We start from the raw sequence: 17,791 nt of genomic DNA on the forward strand, positions 1-17,791 counted from the left end.
GATACTGGACTACCTCACAGAACGTCCACAGTATGTGAGGTCACATAGCTGTGTCTCTGATATGCTGGTCTGCAGTACGGGGGCCCCACAGGGAACTGTGCTGGCACCGTTCCTCTTCACCCTCTACACTGCAGACTTCTCCATCAACTCCCCACGCTGCCACCTACTGAAGTTCTCTGACGACTCTGCCATAGTCGGCCTCATCACAGGTGAGGAGGACTCAGAGTACAGACAGTGGACTCTGGACTTTGTAGACTGGTGTCAGCAGAACCGCCTGCTGATCAACGCCGGGAAAACGAAGGAGTTGGTGGTGGACTTCCGGAGACGCAGACCCACCACACTGACACCGGTGAACATCCAGGGAGTGGATAGGTACCTGGGTGGTCACCTGAATAATAAACTGGACTGGAGCCACAACACCGATGAACTTTACAGGAAGGGTCAGAGCAGACTCTACCTGCTGAGGCGGCTGAGGTCATTTGGAGTCCAGGGAGCGCTTTTAAAGACCTTCTATGACTCTGTGGTGGCATCTCTCATTTTTTTACAGTGTTGTATGTTGGAGCAGCAGTTTATCAGCAGCTGAGAGGAAGACCTTGGATAAACTCATCAGGAAGGCCAGCTCTGTTCTGGGATGCACCCTGGACCCAGTGCAGGTGGTGGGAGACAGAAGGACTCTGGCCAAAATAACATCTCTGATGGACAGAGTCTCCCACCCCATGCATGTAAATGTTGCTGAACTGCAGAGCTCCTTCAGTGACAGACTGCTGCATCCTCGATGCATGAAGGAGCGTTTCCGCAGGTCCTTCCTCCCTGCAGCTGTCAGACTGTACAATCAACACTGCTCCCAACAATCATAGATGTTTACATCTGCGCTGTAACTGCAATAATTTAATCAACCGATTCGCACTACAACCTGGGTTTGCCTCTTATCTGTAGTTAATTTAATTTAATAACTGTACAGTACTCTGTTTATAGTAACTATTGTCCTTAATGTAAATATGTTTGTATATGTGTCTTTCTGGCTGCTGTTACAACCAAATTTCCCCTTGTGGGACAATTAAAGGATTATTCTATTCTATTCTAACTGAGTCTTATGTTGGACCAGAACCTGGATTATAGTGAAATGCCAGCCCTCTTTTGTAGTCAGATGACCTAATGTCAGATAAAGCACGGCTGATTGATCATTTCCCTTTTCTTCATCTTTACAGTGACCTAAAGCGCAGAGTCAGTATTCTCATAGACGGCTCCCTAATAATTGCCCACGTCAAGCCAGAAGATGCTGGGAAATACACGTGTGCTCCAAGCAACAGCCTGGGCCGACCACCGACTGCCTCTGCCTACCTAACAGTGCAATGTGAGTGCCCTGTCTCTCTTTTTTTTTACTTTCTACATAGCAGTGGTGTGTGCTCTAGTCTGAGGTGCTGCTAAATGAACATTTCTGCAGCAGGATGAAATCTTGCTTATCCTTTCCTGGGGCAGCACCCATGAGAGACAGTTTCATCACAGCTTTTGATGGTTGTTGCAACTTTTTCTGCATTTTGCAGAAGCTTTCAATTGCATTTAATAAAAATTTTACACACTGAATGACTTTCATGTCTTAACTCTTTCAGTCAATATGATCCATATCCCAGGTTCAGTGTATTATTTTCCTTGATATCCGCTGTATCACCTTGCTGGCACCTATGGGCAATTTAGAATCACCAGTTAACCTAACTCCTCTAACTGCATGCTTTTGGGGTGTGGGAGGAAGCCTTTCTGTGTGTACAGTAGTCTGCATGCTCTCCCTGGCCAGCTAGCATCCAGTCTAACTCAGGACCTTTTTGCTGTGGGGTAATAAGGCCAACCACCACACATACTGCCTGAGCTTATAATGAGATGCTGTTTTTATCACCAGCTTGCTGTCAGCTTTCCGCAGATACAGTAGAAGGATTACTTGTCCAATCAGGAATAAAATACCGAGTTTATGTCCATTTGATTGCATTAGAGCTCTGACTTCAGTTCAGGAGACGAGGCTTCAGGTAAAGAGGAAGAGAATGAGAAGGAGATGAGCGAGGTGAGATCAGTGATAGTGGAGTCAGATGAAGAAGAGGAGAACAAGAAAAGGAAGAAGTGATGATATAAATGTACAGTTTTGGCTGATTAACTTCTTGTTATTGATTATCATGACTTGAATATAACTAATAGTTATAGTGATTAACAGCATTTACTAGGTTGACCAACACTCAGAACAATGGGCAAGTCCAAGGAGCACTGTACCATCTGCTAAGCAAATCCGATCCGAAAAAGTAGGACGACCTCCAAATTCTTCAACTTCCCCTCAAAAGCTAGATAAATGAAAGTTGGACATATTTGGATGTTTTATATCATGGCATTGATGACATTCGGTATTAAATTGGTAAATATATACAACTGTGGTTCTGTGGGGGAAAGAGTCAAATAAAGCATAAAACCCTCCAAAAAGGCACAACACTAAGACAGTGCAGAGGTCCAGTGCACTGACTATAATAAGTGGAGGGACCAATGGCCTTTGTGGGGTCACCAACACAGGGGCCACACTCCTAACTACAGTATCTAGATGGACGGATAAATATTTAGAAAAAATTGCCACCTGTAGAGATGTAAGGAAGGAGTAAATTATTTATAGAGGCCAAACCTGTGTTTTAATGCTATTAAGTCGATCATTTTTTCTTGGAAGCATGGGGTTCAATAGAAGAACTGCAGTTTTTGGTTTGGCTTCATCAGCCCTGAATATTCTCCATGAAGAAAGATTCACTTTATCGTTGTTCAGCGTCACTGACCCCGAATTGTCAAACAATGGGTATGAGTCCATACCCATTCCAGGTTGGTCAGTTGATAAAAGTTGCTATCAAACCACCAGAAATTAATAAATGCTAAAAAGACTTAGGTCGAGTAAGACAGGTCGAGTAATAGAGCATTAGAGGCAGTGTGAGAAAACTTCAATAGATTAAACTTCCTGACAACTTCTTTTTTTTATTCAACACCTGTAACATTCACATGATTGATTGTAACTTATGTAGGTTTGAGAAAAATGTAGGATAGGTGATTACCTTTGATTTAATTTTTAATAGATTTTCCTCATTTGCTGCATTCACATGGAAAAGCTTTGGAAAAAATCTTCCAGTCTTGTAAAGTGCACATATTGGATGTGGGTAAGACAAAGCCGAATACTAACATGAGCCCTAGAACCTACAACTCATTGTAACTCCTCATCACTCTGCGTTGTTAAGAGGGGACACCAGTTTCTGTCCATCTGAGCTTGAGTCAAACCGGACACAGCTGTGAAACTGTGTGTCCAGAAATCAACTGAAATGCTCTGCACCGTGGAATCACTTTGGACACTCGACTAGTCTCCCGCCTAACTCTGTTCCACTTCTCATCCAAACATATAATCCCATGCAAACACCGGTTTTGCCTCTCAAATATACTTTTCTGTTTTATTTTGCTTCTGGTTGCTTTCTGCCCACATCCTCCCTTTTCTCCCCTTCTCTTCCCTCACTACTTCTTCTGATTTGTACCCATTTATGAATATTTATTCATATGCACACCAGCACGTCTCTGTCTCTCCCTTCCCCATCTTCATGATTATTACTGCCTCCTCATTTCTCTGTCCCATCATAAAACACTCTATCAGTCCATCAGTCACTCCCAGCTTGAGCCACTAAATAAAAGCATCTGGCTTTTATTTGCATGTCTCAGGACGAGCACTGAGAGCTCGGCCTTGTCTGCTGGTGACCGGCCATCAGCAGTAGTCAAGGCAACAGACAATTTGAATTCCCTCACTCTCCCGCTTTGTTAGATTGTGGTGTGTGTCTGTGTGTGTGTGTGTGTGTGTGTGTGTGTGTGTGTGTGTGTGTGTGTGTGTGTGAGAGAGAGAGAGAGAGAGAGAGAGAGAGAGAGAGAGAGAGAGAGAGAACAGAGGTAGGCAACAGCAGTCACAAGAGGGAGGGAGCAGTGAGAGGAGAGGGGATTACATCATTGCTGTAGGACCACTTTTCTGTTTGACTGCAGAGGGCTCTCTCTTTTCTTTCTTTCCTCTTATTCTCACCTCATCCTTTTTTATCTCTCTCTATCAATCCTCAACCACTCTCCCTATTTATGTCATTATTCTTTTTCATGTCTTATTTGGTTTAAATCTCTCTCCTCAGCTGTCTGTGTCTTTCTCCCCGAAGCGTTTGCCAGGGAATAACTTCCCCCAAAGCATCTTATAGTGGGAACCAGCGTGTCGTGAGCGATAGGCTGTCTCAGAGCTATATTTAGAAACTTGACTGTGGTGCCAGTGGCAGTGCTGCTCTGGGCTCTTTGTGGCAGAATGACGGTCGGCCAGAGGTTTGGACTTTAGAGGACAACTACTGTAGTACAAAGTTGTTTTGGTGACACGTCTCTTTTTCTCCCTCTCTCACCTGTGTTCTTTCCCACGCTCAGCCTCACTCGCCCTTCTCTCCATCGCTCTGCAGATAGCACTCCTCCCACTCACACCATCTCTCCTCCTTATCACCCAGTGCTTACTGTGAAGCTTTCCTCCCTGACCTCATTCAGACATTACACTATTCTCAACCCTTTACTATTCCAGATTGAATAAGTTTTGCTTCCCTTTCCCTCCATCAGTCATCCTTTCTGTCCCAAAGAAACCAAGGGGCTGAGCTTGTTCATCATAGCAAATCCCTATTATTTGAGAGTTAAAATTGAGAGGGGACATCTGGAAGGATGTCTGCTAAAGTAGAGACGATCAATTAACCTTGAACTAATCCGAGCTGCTCTGAATGATTGAATGAGGTAGTTTATGTGTCACATGATGTCACAGGAATTTTTGATTTTGCCTGTAACTAACTGTGACTACAAATACATTTGAAAATCACAACAACTTTCATCTGACTTAGTAATATTTAGGTAAGGTTTGAGACTATTTAAAGTTACTGGATACATTATAAGAAAAATGAACATATTAACATGTCATGCTGTTATGTTATTGCTTGAGCACAGAGGTTCAAGATTGTTTCAGGTATGTGGTGGCACCTGTATCACAATTAGCATGTAATTTGTTCAGTTCTCTGACGAGACGAGCAGTGACGATCATGTTGAATTGAGTCGTTAATGAAGGTGTAATGTTTTGAAACTGTGTGTGTGTGTGTGTGTAGCAAACATCTAGCGTAAAGTGACAAAAGCTTGTAAAACCTTGCTTTGGTTGCCAAACTGTTTTAGAATTTATCAAAGTTGCCTTATAATTCAATACTTTTTTATGTTTCCGTGACCACTGAAAGAATATTGAAGCTCCATTCCTCATTCAGCCCAATAGGGGCTTCAAACTAACTGTTTAAATCTAGGTTAGTATCAAAGTACTTGACCTCTGAGAAGTCAGGTACTTTTTTCACTCATTTTCAGCCCAGTCCTTGTATCTGATCATTGTCAGAGAAATGTCTATTTGCTTGTTAAGCCATTTAACACTGACCTATGAATAATTTAAGGATAAAGAACGCAACTAATTCAATAAATATATTAGTTTTTTGTCTACACATAACAACCTATCAAAGATCTAACTTTTAATCGAATTTTTAGGCACTTTTTTATGTAAACATGCATAATTTCTTCCTATATTTTTAGCTAAATCTACATGAAATGCCAAAGTTAAGGCAATCATAAAATAGTATTATTCCACCAAAAAGATGCTGTGTGGCATGTCCTTAAAAACCTTAAGAAAACTGCTCAAGTGAAGCACAAAGATAGTAACAGTCAATCTACAGCATAGGGACAGTGTCTGAAAGTGTCCTTAAGAATATTTAAAAATCCACCAAGGACCTGACACATGCCCCCAGAGCTACATCTGACCCTTTCGTTGATCCAGCTACTGATACCTCATCAGAAACGGTCTCAGGAGAAGGGTTGCTGTCAAGAAGCCATTCTTAAGAAAGGGAAAGGCTGAGGTATGTCAAATTACATAAGAACTGCACCGAAAATCAGTGGCAACAGGTTTTATGTTTATAAATTTTTGGTTCAAATTATCATCAGTTGGTACATTGAGCGTCACAGCTATAAAACACAGTGGAGGAGCTGTCCTTTGGTGCTACATCTCAACCATATGCTGTAGCTGTAGCTTCTAAATACTAACTAAGCAGAGGCAGATGCGATGGTAGTATGATTTTTCTCACCTTTGGAAGACGTGGACCTAACATAGCATATTTCCCCAAATTCCTAAAATGTACCTTTACACATCAGACAGTGTTATGAAGAGCAAAGTCATCAACTACTTGTGATGGATGAATTAGCAAACAGACAGAATAGTAAACTTGTAATTTCCATGTACAGTCTGACATTTTGTCCAGCCTAATCAATTTCCATGGAAGATGCGATTTTGTGTAATTTAATCACTAGAAACCAATGCATCCATCTGAATCTAAAGTCATGTCAAGTCAACAGTGATGCCGTCCCTACATGTAAGCTTTGACAGATTGGAAAAAAGACAAGTAAAAGCATGTTATTAGTATTAATATTGTGTAGTAGATGTGCCTCAGGGGAGCTGAAAACATCAAACGGCAGAAAATAGCAGATCGTACTGACATTCATTTTCCAAACAATACTTTTTAGGAAAAGAAAAGTTTTAGATTCTGAATATAATGAAGGTGCAGAGGTGTCTGACAATAACCAGGATTCACCAGACCAGATGTTCTTCATATACATAACTGGATTCATTTATTAATTTTATTTTGTCATTATTTCAATTATTTTGATGATGAGCCCACATTCTGTGAACAGTGCCCTCTCTGTTTCTCTGCACATCTACTAGAACAACTAACAGGCATTGCGCTGCCACAAAGTGATGGTTTAGCATGTGGGTTATTCTCTCTTTGTGTTTTTTTTTTACCAGATCCTGCCCGTGTGGTAAACATGCCATCAGTCATCTACGCAGCCATTGGTCTGCCTGGCTTCATTCGCTGTCCTGTAGATGCCAACCCCCCTGTAACTCTGGTTAAGTGGAAAAAAGATGGCCTCCCTCTGCGGATAGATAAGGTGAGCCGGCGCTTTGCTGCTTTTGTCCCTTTCTTCCACTTTTCCTAACTTTAGTCTGGAAATGAATGCTTCATTCCTGCTGTTGTGATTACATTTTTCACATTGATTGTTTTACTTTAAGTGCACTTCTCTGTTTCTTACTCAAGAGAAGAGATTCAGGATTTTTTAAATCATATTTACTGACAACCATCACACTGGTAATCTGTCTACTCCTTCTTATCCGCTGAGCACAATTTCTCCATCCTTAGTACCCTGGTTGGAGTCAAATGGAAGATGGGAGCATCCGTGTGGCAGAGGTGACGGAGGACTCTCTTGGCACCTATACCTGCATGCCTTACAATGCCCTGGGTTCCATGGGATGGTCGCCTCCTGCTCCCCTGGTGCTAAAGGTACATATATTTAGGCCACATATGTGAATACTCAGCACTTCCCTCTTCTGGCATTTAAAGGTTTACTGATAGGACTTACTGAAGTCTGAAAGGTGTGGATTTGTTTTCTCATTTGCAGACAGTTTACTGTATATTGCAACATTTTTTATTTATTTGAAATACAGGAACTATTTAGAACACTTCAGATTAAATGAATAATATACATAAACCTTTCCAAGCTTTCCACTTTTTTGACAACTGCAACATGATGTTAATTTGCCCAGTTCAATAAATCTCACCCTGAATACGAAGGGCACAAGCATCCATCTGTCTCCAGGATTAAATGCAACTTCACTCATGTGTACTCTTCAGTGAAGACAGCTCTTCTCAATTTCTTTCTGGGCAGGACCCTCCCAAATTCTCAGTGGTTCCTGGAGGGGTGTACAGGCAGGAGGCTGGAAGAGAACTGGTCATCCCCTGTGAAGCAGAGGGAGACCCTTTTCCCAACATCACATGGAGGAAGGTAAAACCCCTTGCACATCATACATCCTCCCTACATGTGCACAGCCTGTCCACTGAATCTCATGTGTAAGGCAGCTCATTAGTCGGTGCTTCTTGTTGTGTTATGTCACATTCTCTGTTTTCCACTGAGGAACCTTCATTTCTAAAATCACTGTCTGTAGTGGATGCTCCGATTTTAATTTCACTGTACTGTATGTCATTGTAGCATTTTTAATCACATTTTAATGATGTCTATAAAAAATGCAATCAGGGAACATATTAGATTCTCTCAATTCTTTTCTTAATCATGGGGTGTGTTTAATCCTGCTTACTGACTACTGTATGATTAGCTATTGTTTCTGTCTCTCATTTACTGAACACACATTTTATCATTTTGTATTGTTGCAGATGTCAGATGGTAGGTTGGGCTTTTTAGTAGCTGTTAAACTACTGGTTGTTTTTGGGTTGTTTTTTTTTAAGCGTACATTTTGTATGACACATGCCAATGCACTGTTTTCTTTATCTTTTGCATTGGCTGGCTCTATCTTTCCATGCTCCGGGTGGATTGCAGGTAGGGAAGCCCAGTAAAAGCAAGCACAATGTTCTGCCCCGAGGCAGCTTACAGTTGAAGTCACTCACAAAGGAGGACCATGGGGAGTGGGAGTGTGTCGCCACCAATGTTGCCACGAGCATCACTGCCAGCACGCACGTCCAAGTCATAGGTACCTGAATACATAAATGCACAAACACATATAGATATGTAGACGCACACGTACAAATATCAAATTCTCTTTCTTTAGCAACTATAGTGTTAGCTGTAGACCAAGGCCTCTTTCCCCAGCAGCTTCTAATTTCTTACTGCCAAACTTTTAATTTTATGTTGCAGATTAAGATTAGTTGGCAATATTGTAGCAACTCTGAAGGAAAAGACTAAAAATGGTTATTTAGAGCCAGAACTGACTACATTTAAATTGATGGTAGTGGGGAGGGAGGGTTGATCTAACTGATTATTAGAATACTAAATGCTAAGTTACTAGCTAACTGTAGCTAACTAGCTTAGAAAGTAACATTTTGTTATGTGTTAGAGATTCTTGAACTGTTGGTTGAAATCTATAATTAATAACTAGAAAATGCATTTTCTGAAGAAACTGCTGTGTGAATGCTAACCTCAACTCATTTCATTGCTGTTTTTCAATTCGGAGCTTATAGTTGCAATTCTCACACGTCTTTACAAAAGACGCAGGGGAACTTTTTCTTTAAACGATGCAATACAGAGCAACAAAATCACACACTTCTGAACTGTTTTGCTCACTAATTAGTTATAACTTGTCAAATTCCAAGAGCAGTCATTGGTCTTGTTTGCCTTGGCCTATTTGTCTTGGCCTTTGTTCTTGCTGACCACTGTGCCTCATTTATGGATGTAAGCCAGTCAAATCAGCAGAATACAATGGCTGTATCCCACTGGCTCCAAATTATTTTCCTGGTTTTTTTGGCTCAAGTATAACAAGTAAACAATACATTGAGCCATTTTACTGGTAGTATTTACTATGCAGGTAAAATTTTACATTACTGGACCCAACTCAGCTCACAATAAGTTTGTTTGACAGGTAAAATAAATGTAGGGTACCACAGCAGGGCAACTCGGTGACTAATGTGCCCTTTTAAAAATTGCTTCCCCTCTCTGCAGGCACAAGCCCCCACGCCCCCACCAATGTCCATGTGGCTGCGTTCTCCACTTTGGCCAATGTGTCTTGGGAAGCAGGATATAATGGAGGTTTCCAGCAGACATTCTCAGTCTGGTATGGCCATGTGTGAGTCATCCTAGCATGCTTTGCTTCCTGCTTTTTCTTCTTCCAATGTGTCCTCTGTTATTTCTGAAAATGTCTTTTCCAGGGTTGTGTTCAGAACAGTTGTGAAAACGTAGAGATGGAAAATACATGGAGTTCCAGTGTCTGTGAGTTTTCATCTCTGCTCTTGGGGTTTTCTTGAGGAACGCAATAAAAACAATAACAAAAAATACAGCAACTAAACTGAACTCAACCCAGACTTCTCTGTTCTGCTGCTGCTGCTGCTGCTGCTGCTGCTGCTTTGCCACTGCTTGACTAGGGAAAAGGCCTGGGTTAAAAATATGTGTTCAGTCTCACAAGATTTTAGCCATGGCAGGTACTGTTACATTTTGAATCACAATAATTTCTTTTCTTATATTCTTATATTTTCTTACATCTGAGATGTCCAAAATGTATAATGCAGTACAAAGTGAGTTGATGATGTGCTGCTAATCCTGGGTTGTTAAAGTCTACATGTTAAAGTCTATGGTGTTTAAACTTCTTTAGGGAACATGTGGTACTATTTTAACCCAGGTCTGCAAGGGAACCATTTGCATTTTGGATGATCGATGTGAACACTGTGTAGTTATTAGATGTCAAAGAAACTCCGGTAGACTGAAGTAGATTTTTTTTTAAATCCAGTACTATAGAGCAGCGGTCCCCAACCTTTTTTGCGCCACGGACCGGTTTATGCCCGACAATAGTTTCACGGACCGGCCTTTAAGGTGTCGCGGATAAATACAACAAAATAAAACTAGTACCGGTACCGAAAAAAAGAAGATTTATTCATAACACACGTGAAAAGACCCAGGAAAACCGAGTAAACGATAAAAACGATAACAAAATAACGCTGAAAACCGATAAAAACCCTGAAAACCATACATTTCACACCTGAGCCTCAACTCTCGCGGCCCGGTACCAAACGACTCACGGACTGGTACCAGTCCGAGGCCCGGGGGTTGGGGACCGCTGCTATAGAGTATTAATAGCTCAGCTGAACAAAATGTATTGAAAACATAATGACAAAAAATTGATACAGACGAAATAATTCACTCTGGTAGTTGCTCAAGATGCATCTCTACTTTATGAAGTACAGTTATTGTCAAACTAGAGATGCACGTAAGACACGAATGTCTTAAATTTCACCACTTAAATAGTGAAAGACATAAAGCGAGCATCAGATATAGTGCTGCTGCCAAAAACTAGCCTTGCTTATCAGAGTAGCAGTGGTGCCCTCTCCAGTTCTATGGTTCTAGTTTAAACGGTTCTATATCAAACTATTACCTGAAAATTATGATTTCATTTTAATGTCTGAATTGAAAGAATAGTTTGTTAAACAGGTTAATTAGTTTCATTAGAGAAATGCACCTATGAGACTGGTCATTCCCTAAAATGAAGGCTATAAGTCACCTATCAGCTCTTCACCCGTTTCACAAAAACTACTCAAGATATACAAAAATTCAGTGAGTGATTTAGGCAAAATTCAGGAAAGGTCTCATGGTCTTTTTACAGTAATGCACCATGTTTTTGATATTATTGTCTGGAGGATGGTATAGTATCTTTATCTGGCAGTTTAGCAAGACTGTATTATGTGTTCAGCTTTTGAGTCTCTTCTGCTGGCACACGTTAAATCACTGTAAAAGAAAAAAACTGTAACATTCAGCTGTGCTTTTTATAGACAAAGTCAATACCACATGAAGTCTCTAATTAGGTGAGATAGTGCAATTTAGAATAATCCCTCTTAAGCAATTTTCCAGTCATTACACACGAGTTTGGGAGCATATTCACTGAAAAATAAATAAGACAGTCAAGGAAAATGTAGTGCTTTATTCCATATTCCATACAACCAGCTCTAATTTGAAGGGATTCCTCATATTTGTGGATTTCTTTATAGCACAGTGTTTACAACATTAAACACGAGAGTACTACTTGTACTTGCCACAAATCACACAATATGCAAGTAAAGATTATTAGGGATCATTAGCTTAAACATCAGCAGTATTGCTGGTGTGAAGTTCATTTGATATTTACGATGCCGTGTTCACATCCACAGGATCAGGCTCGACTAAATTAAGCCCCACATGCTCTCCGCAACCCATCATACTTTAGTAACACAGTGATGAGACCAGAGAGCAGCACAGATATAAAAACAAGGAGGCAGCTGCTTCAATTAATATTAATTAATCTTCATACTGACAACAAGCATCAGATCCCTCTATACTTCTGCTGTCATTTAAAAGGGTCTTTAAACCTTTCCACTACAGCTGATACACTTACTGATTGTTTAAAGCACTTTAGGGTACTAGTATAGGTCCAAACATCAGCACAGAGATGATTCTGAAAACCCTAAGTGGACACTGTTTTGCTGCATTCATGCAAGTCTAAACCCTGCCAGACAAAGGTGGAAGTTGTTCAAATAAGATCTGGAAATGAAACATTTTTTTGTGGGTTCACTTACAGTGCTGTGATATTTCTGCCCTTCCCCTTGACATACCTATGTGTTTAAGTTCATCAAACTAATTTTAATATTAGGCAAAGAAAGCCTGAGTAAATACAAAATGCAGTTTTTCTGTAAAAGGCTGATGGGGCGGGTGACGTGGACACCCAAGTTTGTGAATGTCATAACTCGAAAACGAAGTGATGTAGGAGCTTCAGTTTAAGTGAATCTACAGAAAATCTCATAGGAAACCGTGACCATTGAGAAGGAAGTGACTTAGGACTAGAAATTGATACCAGAAATCTTGGATGAGTTCAAATCTCAGTGACTTTGACCTCAAGGTTAGGTTTCAGAGGTCAAGTTTTCTGAAAATCTTATGAATGCAATAACTTAAGAACAAAGTAGGATCTTTAAAATTGATACCATATGTGCACCTACTAGGAGGCTAGGAGGAGGAGTACCATTGGCTGCCACCAGTATTTTTTTAATAATGATTTCATTTATTAAGGGAAAAAAATGATTGTTCCATTGATGTCCTTCCTGGATCACCTCTCCCCACAAACCGTCTCTATGGACGAGCCAAACGAAGTAATGGAAAAATACATCTAATAATAATAATGGATTGCATTTATATAGCGCTTTTCGAGACCCTCAAAGCGCTTTACAATTCCACTATTCATTCACACACTGGTGGAGGCAAACCACAGTTGTAGCCACAGCTGCCTTGGGGCAGATTGACAGAAGCGAGGCTGCCATATCATGCCATCGGCCCCTCTGGCCATCACCAGTAGGTGAAGTGTCTTGCCCAAGGACACAATGACTGAGACTGTCTGAGCCGGGACTCAAGCCGGCAACCTTCCGATCACAAGACGAAGTGCCAACTCTTGAGCCACGATCGCCCCTGAATCTATCATTCATTGGCATCATCTGTGCCTAATTCTATCCCCCTGGATGTGGATTTGTCTTCTAAGCGGCCATATGACTGACTCCCGTCACGCTACGTGGCATGTATTCTTTGCTAGAGTTCCAAGTTTCCAAGTATGAGCCCATTCGTGCATCGTTGGACTCCTTGCCCTGGAGATTGAGTCTTTTTTGAGCCTTGGGTTTTGTAGCCGGTCTGTCTCCTTCGTCAGGTAACACCATAGTGCCACTGACCATAGTCAATCAGTGTTCCAAGGCTGCCTATTTTGTTTCATTAGTGACTGCTCAATTACTTACTGACCATGTGTGTTCTGTCACCACTGAATTCCTTAGGATATTGTCTCTGATCTTGGCTCACAGTTCACCTCTAGAGTCTGGAGGGCTGGAATTGGTGCAATTGGTGTCTAGGTTAGTTTCTCTTCTGGTTTCCAATCTCAGACAGACTGAAAAGATTAACCAGGAACTGGAAGTGGACCCTCTGTGAGTAGTGCACTTGTAGCTTGCAACTTCCCTGGCTAGAGTATGCTCACAACTACATGACCTCCATGTTTACAGGTCTCTCTTCAAGGTGTCCCTCAGTCACCAGCTATCACTGGTCCCATCTCAGGAAGGTGAGCTCTGTTCCATCTGTTTAGCATCACCTTTGTCGCTGTCTTTAGTTAAAGAGAGCAACCCAAGCAGTCTTGCTTAGAACATAGAGACCAAGTGACTGGGTAGCCGTCATCTTTTGGCACCTGCGTACCTTCCAGGTCAAAAAGTCAGGTTGTCTTCAAAAGTATGAAATTATGATGAATCTAAAAAACTGTCTTTCAACTACACTACAAAAAGGAGATCATAATCAACCCTGTCACTGTCTCTTTGAAACTGCCTAAGACCCAAAACTCATTAGCTGAAACCTGTCTGTTTCAGTCCTCTGTGCCCTTTTTCCAATCCCCCCCCCTTCCCCTCCCCACCTACCTGGGTGATTGGGAGTTATTGATTGGGGTTATGTGCAAGACAAAAGACACAGGGTTCCATGGTCTGCCATTTTGGATCCCTCACTGGTCAAGGGGTTCCATCAAAAGTATTCCAAAAACCCAGTATGTCACTAAGAGGCTCCTATTAAGCAGGCGGTGTTACGGCCGAGTAGCCGGCGTGTTGTGGTGTGGAGCCATTATTGAGGCAGATGAAACACATGAAAACAAACGAGAAAATAAACAGAACGAGAACTAACAAAACCTAGAGTGGGAGTAACTAAAACATGAAACCTGAAAATGCTGAAAACAATGAACCACGGAGACGTCAGGAGGTAAACCGATGAATTCACAATGAACAAAGGGAGACAGAGAACATAAATACACAGAACGGTAACGAGGGAAGTGGAAACACAGCTGACACAAATGAACATAATGCCACAGGGGACGCAAAACTACACACGCTGAACATGGAACGCAAGACTGTCAAAATAAAACAGGAAACATAGTGAGATATAGACTGTGACAACAGGAGCCTGAGAGAGGGATCGAGAGGGGACACTTGACAGAGGGAGCGAGACATGACGGGCATGGGAGACATGGAACAAAACACGTGGAGGAAAACATGTAAACAGGAAGAGGAGACGAGACACTTCGACCAGACAACATGGAAACAATTATAACTAAACATAGCAGCAAATACAAAGATAAACTCAACACTAAATAATAGAAAACTAAAAAATTACAACACAAAGAAACCATAACCCCAAAAGCTGGGTCAAATGACCTAGAACCATGACAGATGGTATTGGCACGGTCTCCTGGTGCTCCTGTGTGCCATTTCTGTCCGTTTCTTCTCCTTTGTGGGTTTTTTTTTTTTTGCTCTCCCTGTCTCCTTTCAGTGTGTGCGTGGGTTTACTCTGTTTGTTTCAGAGGCGGGATTCCTCTGGGTTTTCTCACCCTCCTGGTTTTTCACACCTGGAAGTTGTTGCCAATCAACCCACCTGTGTGGAACGTTAACCCATCTGATACTTAAGGCTCAGATGGGTTGCTAGATTGTTGGAGTTACTGAAGTAGCATTGTCTGGCTTCTGTGTGTTCACTGTGTTTGACTGGAATGGCTTAGATTCTAAGTGCACAGAGGAAAGCTGGGTTTGTTCTAAGCCTTAGAACAAACCCAGCTTTCCTCTGTGCACTCTTTCAGTCTTGAGAAACCTTCAGAGAGAGAACCTGGAAGTGAGTCATCTGTAAAATTAGAGAGAGAGAATTAAGTGGACTATCTCCCTGCCAGACTGCCCATTCCACTCTGACAATAAAGCGCTATACAAATACAGACCATTTACAATACCCTGCTCCATGCTTGCTGTAAATCTGCTAAACTTTTGCTTCAGTGTCTCACATCTGAGTGTGAGCCTTGACATACTGCAAATGTTTAGTTGCAATTCAATTCAGTTCAGTTTTATTTAGATATCGCCAAATCACAACAACAGTTGCCTTGAGGCACTTTGTATTGTAAGGTAAAGGCCCTACAACAATACAGAGAAAACCCCAACCAACTGATGACTCACTATGAACAAGCGCTTTGTCGACAGTAAGAAGGAAAAACTCCCTTTTAACAGGAAGAAACCTCCAGCAGAACCATGCTCAGGAAGGGGCGGCCATATGCCGCGACCAGATTGAGTTCTTGCTATGAAGGAAGACACAAGCAGTTATTAGGCTTAGGGGGCAATTACTTTAAATTTAGGGCCTGGTAGGTTTGGATAGCATTTCTCCTCAATAATCATTTTAAATTCGCATTTTGTATTTACTCGAGTTATTCTTGTCTAATATTAAAATTTGCTCAATGATCTCAAATGTGTAAGGCCCCATAGGTCTCTCAGGTTTTTCCTCTTCTTTATACATTCCCTTATGTCATTTCCGTCAGCTTCAGCAAGCACCTCCAAACATTTGTCATTTGAGATGATGATTGTTGTTATCCCATTGATAAAAACTACAAAATCAAGAAGTGGGCAAATACTTCTTGACAGCACTGTAAGGTGGACTGACAGAAACTGCAAAACAGTTTTGTGGTCTGCATGACCGCAGGGGAGTTATGGAAATTATGCAGACCTCATCCTGCAAGGCTAAAATAGAGACCATGATGTCACTGTCATACAGTTTATAATTTGCAATTGCAGTGCTATGTATTAGTTACCATGGGTGAATTTTCCTCTGTGGATAAACCATTAACACTGAATGATATGTACAGGTTTTGGAGCAGCATTTATTTTCACCCAAAAAAGGAGACCTTAAATTACAGTACTGAGCAGCTGAGATCCTACAACAAGCAAGAATGAGACTTTAAAATCATAACAATTATGCTCCTATGTTCTTAAATGTTTACCATTGGTAAAAGAAGAAATGATGCTACACAGTGCTAAACGTGGGCCTAGTTTAACTGTTTTAAATGTGTTGCTGTCATCAGGTACAAAATAAGCATATATTTTTCAACATGTAGACACATTTCAAGATTTTAATATGTTGCTTCTGTTGTATTTTAACCACATAGCATTTATTTAAAAATATATTCACTTAAATATAAATTATTTATAAATTTGTATACTATGATGTTATTTTCATTTCTCACAGTGTTTCAGCTTTTTTTTGGAAACGAGGTCGTAGTTAATGTGTTAAAGAAAGTTACTTCATTTCTTGGTACCTGAGAGCTGATTGTAAAGTTTTATTATGGCAGTGCTTTAGACTGAAGGTTGTTGCTGTTTTTGTTTGCGCACAGTTGTCTGCTTGATTTGATTGATGAGGCACAGCTGAATGTGTGGCATGGGCAAACAGCAAACTGCAAAGCTGAGCTCGGCATGGGCTTAATACCATCAAGTCAAAACTGTGTTGTGAACAATGAAATAAAATATGTGGTACATTCAATTCAATTCAGATCCATACAATTAACCTATGCAATGTTGAATTTAGGTTTGAGATCAAATAGATTACATTATGATAAATCATTATAATGCGCTACACTGTGTGATGAAACTTGTGCTGAGAAAAGACTTGAATATAGTTGTAACTGTTGTAAATAAATGTCCATTTTGTCCGAAAGATTTAAAAAAAGTCTCCCTCTCACCTCCTGATTTATTTCTTCAATATTTTTCCTGTCTGTGTACCTGCATCTCATCATGACTCCTGTGCAGGCTGAAGAGGGAGCGTTTAGGTCCGTATGACTGGCTTTCCATACCTGTGCCTGGAGGCCACGACTGGATGGTGGTGCCCGGCTTAGAGCCAGAGACAACATACCAGTTTAGCATCCTGGCCCAAAACAAGCTTGGCACAGGCCCCTTCAGCGAGGTTGTCACTGTGAACACACTAGGTGAGTACACCCACTACTGCTTAACCAGGAGGAAAGGATCCAATAATAAAACAGCTTTGGCAGGCAAGTAGAGAGAGCTGCAAAAAACACTGAACTAAGAAAAATCATCCGGACATGTTTTTCATGTCATGTAAGTGTTAGAAAAGTAGTAGGCTATTTTAAATTATATTGATCTTAATTTGCATTCTAATATTTATCATTAAAAGGCACAAAAAGGCACTTCTTATGTTCTTCCAATTAAACATCACACTACAGTAGTAGAGAAGTAATTTCAGGAGGATCTGTGCTGTAAATAAAGTCTAACAAGTTAACAACTCACACATCGGCTCCGGGGAGGCCAAACAACACTCTCTGTGTGAGTGCTGGTCGTGTGATCTTTCACAGACTAAAGGAATAGTGATA

The 17,791-nt window shown here is 41.0% G+C and overlaps 1 protein-coding gene across 5 annotated transcripts in view; it reads left to right on the top strand.

Moving 5' to 3' along the window:
- Positions 1–17,791, top strand: part of igsf9bb (immunoglobulin superfamily, member 9Bb) — a 148,198-nt gene that overhangs the window by 77,455 nt on the left and 52,952 nt on the right. For 3 of the 5 annotated variants that reach the window (XM_076888916.1, XM_076888918.1, XM_076888919.1), the window contains exons 7-13: positions 1,209–1,354; positions 6,881–7,023; positions 7,272–7,412; positions 7,798–7,914; positions 8,464–8,614; positions 9,580–9,703; positions 17,214–17,389. In XM_076888916.1, the coding sequence (XP_076745031.1) occupies positions 1,209–1,354; positions 6,881–7,023; positions 7,272–7,412; positions 7,798–7,914; positions 8,464–8,614; positions 9,580–9,703; positions 17,214–17,389 (998 nt within the window). The remainder of the gene's footprint in view (positions 1–1,208; positions 1,355–6,880; positions 7,024–7,271; positions 7,413–7,797; positions 7,915–8,463; positions 8,615–9,579; positions 9,704–17,213; positions 17,390–17,791) is intronic. The other 2 variants (XM_076888917.1, XM_012923624.3) reach the window with 1 other exon arrangement.

Source organism: Maylandia zebra, linkage group LG10 (assembly GCF_041146795.1).
Source record: "Maylandia zebra isolate NMK-2024a linkage group LG10, Mzebra_GT3a, whole genome shotgun sequence".
NCBI lineage: Eukaryota > Metazoa > Chordata > Actinopteri > Cichliformes > Cichlidae > Maylandia > Maylandia zebra.